Source organism: Limanda limanda, chromosome 1, assembly GCF_963576545.1.
Source record: "Limanda limanda chromosome 1, fLimLim1.1, whole genome shotgun sequence".
Classification (NCBI taxonomy): Eukaryota; Metazoa; Chordata; class Actinopteri; order Pleuronectiformes; family Pleuronectidae; genus Limanda; species Limanda limanda.
Genome location: NC_083636.1, coordinates 26,376,270 through 26,384,272, shown reverse-complemented (window position 1 = coordinate 26,384,272; position 8,003 = coordinate 26,376,270). Strand labels below are relative to the sequence as shown.

At 40.5% G+C, this 8,003-nt stretch overlaps 1 protein-coding gene across 1 annotated transcript in view; it reads right to left on the bottom strand.

The window, feature by feature from the left end:
* Window positions 1-731: 731 nt before the first annotated feature.
* The window catches only part of jmy (junction mediating and regulatory protein, p53 cofactor), a 30,801-nt gene continuing 23,529 nt past the window's right edge, over window positions 732-8,003 (bottom strand). Inside the window, exons 8-10 of the mRNA XM_061080791.1 lie at window positions 6,275-6,370; window positions 5,716-6,190; window positions 732-4,877 (exon numbers count right to left, since the gene is read on the bottom strand). Of these exons, the coding sequence (XP_060936774.1) occupies window positions 4,564-4,877; window positions 5,716-6,190; window positions 6,275-6,370 (885 nt within the window). The 3' untranslated portion in view covers window positions 732-4,563. The remainder of the gene's footprint in view (window positions 4,878-5,715; window positions 6,191-6,274; window positions 6,371-8,003) is intronic.

The following is an 8,003-nucleotide window of genomic DNA, read 5'->3' as shown; positions in this document are numbered from 1 at the left end:
TAAAACAAAAATGAAAATTGAGTTGTGTCGTTCTTTTGCAATCTGATGGGTCTTTTCATAGAAGGTTACCAAGGAAACCGACCCCACCAGTCTCACCTGGTCCAGGTCAGGCTAGTTTTCAGGATTTAAACTTCAGTTCATGTCACTTCAGTTTCTGACTTGACGCTTCAAAATACGTAAGTTGCTTCAAAATAGTTTTGAGACTGTGAAGTGCGGTGCACCAATTTCTCTGACCTTTTCTTCTACAAGGTTTGTTCATATATGTCCGTCTCTTCAAACTCACACGTGTGTAGATTTCTCCTTTCAGACCGGATTGATTCATGTCACCTTTTCATGATAAGGTGTGAGTTTCTGAGATTCGATCAACACTAAGAAGTTCGACAGTCAGAAAGCAGTCAACCAAATCAACAAATTCAGCAGGGTAGCAGTTTGAACATGTTGAGTGTACGGTGACAGACATCAGCAGGTGGTGTTACATCAGAGAATGAGTCAGTCACACTGACTCTGAGGCAGCGAGAGAAGTGACAGAAACAACAACAGTTAAAAGGTCGAAGCTGCTGTGAGAAAATCTGCCAATAAAAATACTCAAACCTGATATAAACATTTTAAGTTTATGCCACGGAAATATAAAATATGAAGGAACTTAATGCCCAAGTCTACATTTAAGTGTTTATATGCTGGTCACAGACAGACCAATCCAGTCTGACTTTATGAAGAACATTCAGACATACTTTGGTGTTTATTTTATTTTTATTTTTAAAAGGACAAAAAATATATATATAATAACTAGGATATAGAAAGCAGAGAGGAATGTCATGATAGGAAACCAAAAAAGCGACAAAAAGAAAAGCTTATAAAGTACATTTACATTTGTATGCTTTAAAAATGTCTTTAAAATATGAAGCTTCAATAAATACTTCAATACATTTAGGCATGCGGATATAGGTTTTTTTGACATGATTTACATTTCATTACAGTAAAATCCATAGAATGACTTTTATCTTCATTATTGCACTTATGTTGTGATGGGTTTCGTCCTCGAACCGGCCACATGCATAAGGTCATAAAGGTACAAATAAAAGATGGAGGGAAAACTACGAGTCACAAAGTGGATTCTACAAAAAGCGGAAAAAATAAAAAGCAAACAGAGCAGTGTGAGGAGGTGAAGGTCAAACAGGTAATCTACTGTTTAATATCAGTAAAGGTGTGTGTGTGTGTGTGTGTGTTTGGGTAGAAGAGGAACTACACTCACACTGAGTAGGAATTATGTTTTACACTTGGCAACAGTGACTCTGTGTGTTTCACAAAGTTCAGCATGAGAAACGCACTCGTTTAGCTTTCATGAGTTAGATGAGAGGATCGATAACCACTTCAGTCAGCAGGCAGTTAGCTTAGCATAAAGACTGGAAACAGATAGAAACTGTTAGCCAGGCTCTATTCTAAAGCAGCAAAAACTGAATTGACGACATTAAAGTCATTAATTTACAAGATGCCCTAACCTCAGCTCTGTAATATTTGGTAATAAATAGTTTTTTACAGCTCTAATACGCCGTTGTAGAAATGGGTTTCCATAACGACATATAAAAAGACCTGACAAATAACACAAGGTGAGGAGAATTACAGCTTTCATCATCACACCTGTCAGATTTTGTCCCTGTTTCTCTGTGAATATTTGGTGAATGGCTGTGGCAGATTGTAAATGTGTTTAAATGTAAATACACTACAGGGCCACAACTTACATCATCGTTTAAATTTAATAAAAGCTAACTAATATTTTTACTTGCATTGTTTCTCTAGCTGAACTCCTTAATGTGGTTTGACGTAGTCCAACAACAGGATGTTGATTTGTGAGTTTCAGAGGATCTTTGGATTTGTTTATACTTCTCATTTAACTGTTGAACAAGAGAGAGAATTCATGTCTTTATTTCCCTAAATGTCAAACGGTTTCTTTAAATGAAGCCATGCCGCTCAGTGCCTACTGACGTGTTAACTACAGGAACATGTGTTTTTCAGCTGGAGACAGGTTTGACACAGATCATACATAATAAACAAAAAAACAATCACACACACGCAAAACTGAAACAACTCCATGACCAAAAAAAACACAACAAGGCAGTGGAAACGGAGAGAGAATCCGGGGTAAATAAAATCAGAGTAAAAACCACAAACAAAATAAAAAGGTAAACAACACGTATGATCCCGATAGCGTTGGGTGTGGCGAGCAGGAAGCTGCGTCTGTTCCAGCAGAGGGCGATGAACTACGCTCCGGTGCACTTCATGTTTGTTTGTAATGCTGCTCCACATCTGGAGTCTGTTATGTACATGTGCATTAAAGCTTCTTTTTTTAATTTTTTTTTTTAAAAAAAGGGCTGGACGTTGCTTTCAAAACATTTTAAACATTTTCCCCACTTCCTGAAGATCTTTTCAAAACCTCATAATTGCTGTTTTCAACTAATTGATTTTGTGTATAAAATAGTAAAAAAAATGCCTGTAACAATTTCCTTAAGCCCAAGGGGACATCTATAAATGTCTCCTTGTGTCTGCCCATTAGTCAGAAACTTAAATATTTTCAACTTGCAGTATAAAACAGTAAAATCAACGGGAATGGTTACGTTTGAGAAGCTGAAACCAGAGAATATTCAGAGTCTTTGTATTAAATATGGAAATAACGGCTGATCTTCTGTCGAGCGATTCTAATAATGATTTAATGTTCACAAAACTTGTTTTCATGATCAGTTTCCACCAGAGTTTACTATGACTGCTTACTGGGATGGTTTCCTTTTGGTCATGTGTTGAAGAGTAACTTAACATAGGGTGACCACTGTGGAACTTGTTATTCATCAGAGGGAATACTGGCCACATATTAAATATAACTGGATACCTATTTGTTCATTTTGTGTCAAAATACTGTGTTTGGGCAACTTTAAAAGTGGTTTGGGATGAAAAACGATCAGTTAAACAAGCTAATATCCAATGCTGCTTCAGAAAAGATGAATTTAAATGTCTCTGATAATATATATATACTCTTGTGAGCTGTAAGTGGTCTGTATTTATATAGTGCTGAGCTTCAGTGTGATCCAGTGTGGGAGGTAAGCTGGTTATTAGGATCATTACCTAATATGAAGGATCTCACTTTATTTCTACGGTTCCATCAGCTCAATTATGTATTTGCTATAGTATAAAGTCTATATAATGTCCTGGATTCAGTCAACTTGAGCCCTGCTTTTTTGTTGGTTGTTTTTTGGGCCTATGCTTGTTGAGATTTTGTCAGATTTAAAAGCCTTTTAAAATATAATAAATGACCTATTAGAAGTTCCAATGTGCAATGTAGCCATGGGACTACCAGTGGATTATTCTGATACTGAAAAAAACGTACAAATGTGACAATTCTCGGGCTCAAGCTCTGCTGGTGTCTCTATTTTTCCAGGATAGTTTAATAATATGTGGAAGTTCACTTGCTGTGGATAGTTGATAAAATGATATACTTGTAAACTAGAGGTCCCACTGCATCTTACAATCCTGTGCTGAGCTCTAACCCAGAGAAAGAAGTGATGCTCTGAATTTAACTTTCACCATAAGCTGCATCTTTGACACAAACACCTTTCTCGTGTTGTATCATATTTTGACCTTGTATAAGTGAAAATGCTTTAAGAACTATGGCTAATTCTCCAAATACACCAGTGCAATGCTGGTTCTGGTATTGTAACACCAGCATGATGAAAAGGACCCATAAACCAAAATGTGCAACTTTTAGTCGTGTGGCTCCACTTCTCATATCAGACTAAATAACGGAATAGTTCAACGTTTTGGGAAACTCACTTATTCTCTCTGAGACCATTAGAACAAGTGTGAGTTGTGAAAAGCTGCTTCCACACATGAAACGAGTCTCCTGCTGTGTTGTTCATGTGTGAAAGAGAAACTCTGGAGAAGATTCTCCGGAGTTCATGTCTGAAAAGTGAAACATGCAGCAGCAGCAGCGTCCTTATCTTCCAAAATGTCAAAGTACTTCTTTCAGTAAGTGTGAATTCTCTTGTCCTGCATCCATGTACATGTTTGGGCATTCTTATGCACTTGACATCTCCTATGTATGTTTGTAATGTAAAAATCATACAGAAAAGGTATTGGTGGAGAGTCCGAGTGCTTTGACAGTGAGAGAGAGAGGTGAAAAGAGAAAAGACAAAATACTCACTTCTTCAAACAAACCCATCACAGCAAGCTACAGTACAGTACGACTCCAACGTGTGGATGGATTCCCCGGGAGGTCAGAGGTCGTGTCCTCGCCGAGAACGCCACAGCAGCGACATAAAAAACAACAACAACCTTAGTGGTCCGTCTTCTACAAACCACACGCACAAGTATGAAACTAATTGAGCCGCTTGTCTGATATTTTAAAAAAAGTGAATCAAGGGTTTTCTTGTTCAAAATTGCACCGAGGTATCACCAGGTGCTGGAACTCTGAGGTGTCCGCTTAGCTTCAGCCATTGTACAGTAACTCTTCATTTTGGCTCCACACATCCATGAAAGAGAGAAGTAAAAAAAAAAGAAACAGATCCTTCTGAGGAACTAGTTTTCCCAGTCAGTGCACGGGAGGCCTTCGTCCTCGGACTCGGACTCGGGCGACGCCTCCTTGATTCTCCTCAGAGCCTCGTGGATGCTGCGGGTCAGAGCGTCGGCCGAGTGGAGGAAGCTCCGGGCCTGACGCTGCTGCTGCTCCGGCCGGGTGCGGACCTTCTTCAGCCGGACGCCCTGCCGGATCTGGGCCAGGATGTTCTCGCTGTCGTCGTCCGGGTCTGGGGCCAGGACTCGCAGCTCGGCCTTCCTCAGGTGGAAGCTGCCGCGTTTCAGAGAAGCCAGCACTTCGTCCATGGGGGAGCTCGCTGCAGACACACACACACACACACAAACTGTTTACTTCACATAGGAGGCAGCGTTTGAGTGAAGCTTTGAAATCACTGCTGGTTAACATTTTATCTTTATCAGCTGTAAATATGTAAAACAGTCTCTCTATTCACACATTTTAAACTTTTCTATAATGACGTTCAGACAAAGAAATGATGATTGATGAGTATTGGTGTCAGGTGTTAGGCCAAAAATGAGAGGAGGAACCTTTTTATTTTTTTCACTTTGCATGGTGAAATTTAAGTGGAAATGATGAGAATAAAGTTGAACTAAATCAGAGGAGAAATGTTTCTTTTCTCAATTTTGCATATGAAGAGATACAAGGAAATATGTGCTGCTTTTTTAGCATAAACAGTTTGGTATTAGCATCAAGACGTTGTTCTGGTTTTATACAGTGGCATTTTATTTTTGAAGGACTTTGTTTACTTTTTGTAGTTTACTACAATTTGAACTAAATCAGAGGAGAAATGTTTATTTTCTTAATTTAGCATATGAAGAAATACCAGGAAATATGTGCTGCTTTTTTAGCATAAACAGTTTGGTATTAGCATCAGGAAGTTGTTCTGGTTTTATACAGAGAACAGACGTCTGGAGACAAATGTGGAAGGCAAAACTTTGTCGGCTGAATGTAGCTGTGATTCTGTTTGACTGCACAGTAACCTGTTCATCTTCAGTTGTGTTCATGACAAATCAGCTGCTTGATAAGTATTTGACAGCTTTCTGAGGCCGTCAGTGCCCTTGGCTGACACTGCCAATATCAGTTTAAACAAAACACAATATCTTTGTTTCATAAAAGCCAGGATTGCAAGTCCTCACCTCTCCTCCACTGTGAGGAGTCGAGTGAAGCCGTCTTCTTCAGCTTGGTCCTGGCGTTCAGCAGCTGGCTGCTGTCGAAGAATCGAGGGGAAAACGGAGCCAGAGGCAGTGAGGAGGGTTCGGACTCGTGTCGCAGCACCGGACTGAGTGCTGCTGGGTTCCAGTGCCCGTCCTCGCCCTGCTGCTGCTCCGAGGGAGGAGGCGGTGGAGGAGGAGGCGGAGGAGGAGGTGGGGGAGGCAGCGAGAGGAAGGGAGGCGAAGAGGCCAGGCCACTGAGGTCGACCGTCGGTAGAGACATGGTGTCGCAGCCGCAGGCGTCGGGCGGGGGGGGAGCGTGGAGCTGGGGGAGGTCGGAGACGCAGTCGGTCTGGACGCCGGCTGCCTGCGTGTTGGGCTGCTGCCCCCCCCTCCTCCGGCTGTGAGCCTGACTCAGACGCAGCCGGCTGGACTTCAGAGTCACCTGGCCCGGGTACCGCTGAGTGGGGGGGGGAACAAACAGAGTGAGGACAGACTCAGAGGAGGCTGCTGGAGTCGGACATCAGACGGCGGCTGTTCTCACCTGATTGAGGCTTCGCAGCCGGTCCAGCGTCCTCTGCCTGTCCTGACTCACCCGGGCGTTCTGTCTGGCCTCATCGTCTGCTTCATGCTCTCCTCCCTGGACAGGAGACAACAGATTGTTTTAGTGGTAATACTGTGGTTTATTAATGTTCTTGGGCAGACACAAGAGGCACTTGTTTTTAGTTGATTCTTTGTTGTCTCTAGAAGTTCAGATGCACTGGTCCATTACTATTTGAACCTCAGCATCTAGGGTTCAAAATTGGTAAAATTATACATTATATACATTATATGCATATTGTTGTTATAATTTTTCAGTCAGTTGAGATAAATCTTGAGGAGAAACATTTTGGGTTGTTATGTGTACTTTTACTTTTGATACTTAAGTACATTTCAACACCAGATACTTTTGATACTTAAGTACTTTTAATATGAGCTACTTTAAGTCTTTTACTCAAATCATTTTCTGACGGGTGACTTTTACTTTTACCGAAGTCACTTTCAGGTGAGATATCTGTACTTTTACTCAAGTATGGCTTTCAAGTACTTTGTACACCACTGTGTGTAAGTTAGAAGGATTACAGCAAAACTACAGGACGGATTACTCAACACTTAGTGGAGGGATGTGGTATAGGTCAGGAAAGAATCCTAGATTTCCCCCCCACTTTCTTTAACACTGCGTTTTTAACAATTCGGTTGTTTCTCAGTGATCTCGATGGAAAAAGTCACGTTTAAAGGACTGATATTTATGAGAGATCAATTTAGTTCAGATCCACATAAAAATCCAAATCTAGTGAATTTAAATGTGGCTTCATCAGGGGACTGTTGAGCCTTGGAGCACATATACGCTCTCTAGTTCTTAAAGTAGTTGCTTGATTGATTGATTTGTTTATTAAAGGCGTCTTTCACACACAAAATAACTGGTGTTTTCCTGTTTAGTGTGGTTTGATTTTGCTGTCGTGAAAGTTATCAGTCCAACTCTACTATGGACAAAGCTACCTAAACACGGACAACTGGAAAAATGATTTATATATTCATGCAAATTATTCAGCTACACCTGTACATCAGCACACAAGGGTTTTGAATATCTCTCTGAAAGCAAAACTGTTCAAACAGGTTTGAGTTGTGCTTGTGTCCCATTCCCTGTGCGTGAGCTGTTCCTCATTAAAAACACATCAACAAACCCACAGTGATGTCACAAGGCAAGGGCCCCTTTCCCTCCCTTTACTTCCTGTTCATCACCTATAATGATATACGGGGTCTAGTGGCAGTGTGAATTATTAATGCTCATAATAAATTATTTGTCCATGAACCTATTAGAGAAAATAAATGAATACCCTGGCAACATTGAGCAGGACTTTCCTTTTTACATGACTCTGTGCTTACAGCTGACAGCCTATTGGCTCACACGATACTAAATGACAACAACAACAACAACTAAAATTATCATTTGCCAAATCATAACATGTAGTTTTGATGAATTCAAAAACACAACATCTGAGAAGACTCAGTTTACATGATGGTTGCATTGTAAAGACTACTGTGGAAATCCAGGTAAAAACTCATCAGCTCAACCTAAAGCATTACTTACATCCAAAACAAACCAAATTCTAACAGCTGATGGTCTGTACACATTGTAAGGCAAGTCATAAATTGAAAACAATTTGAGTGACATCTCCTGAACATAGAAGCCTTGAATCCGTTTTTTACAATATTTAAATGAAAAAATTATG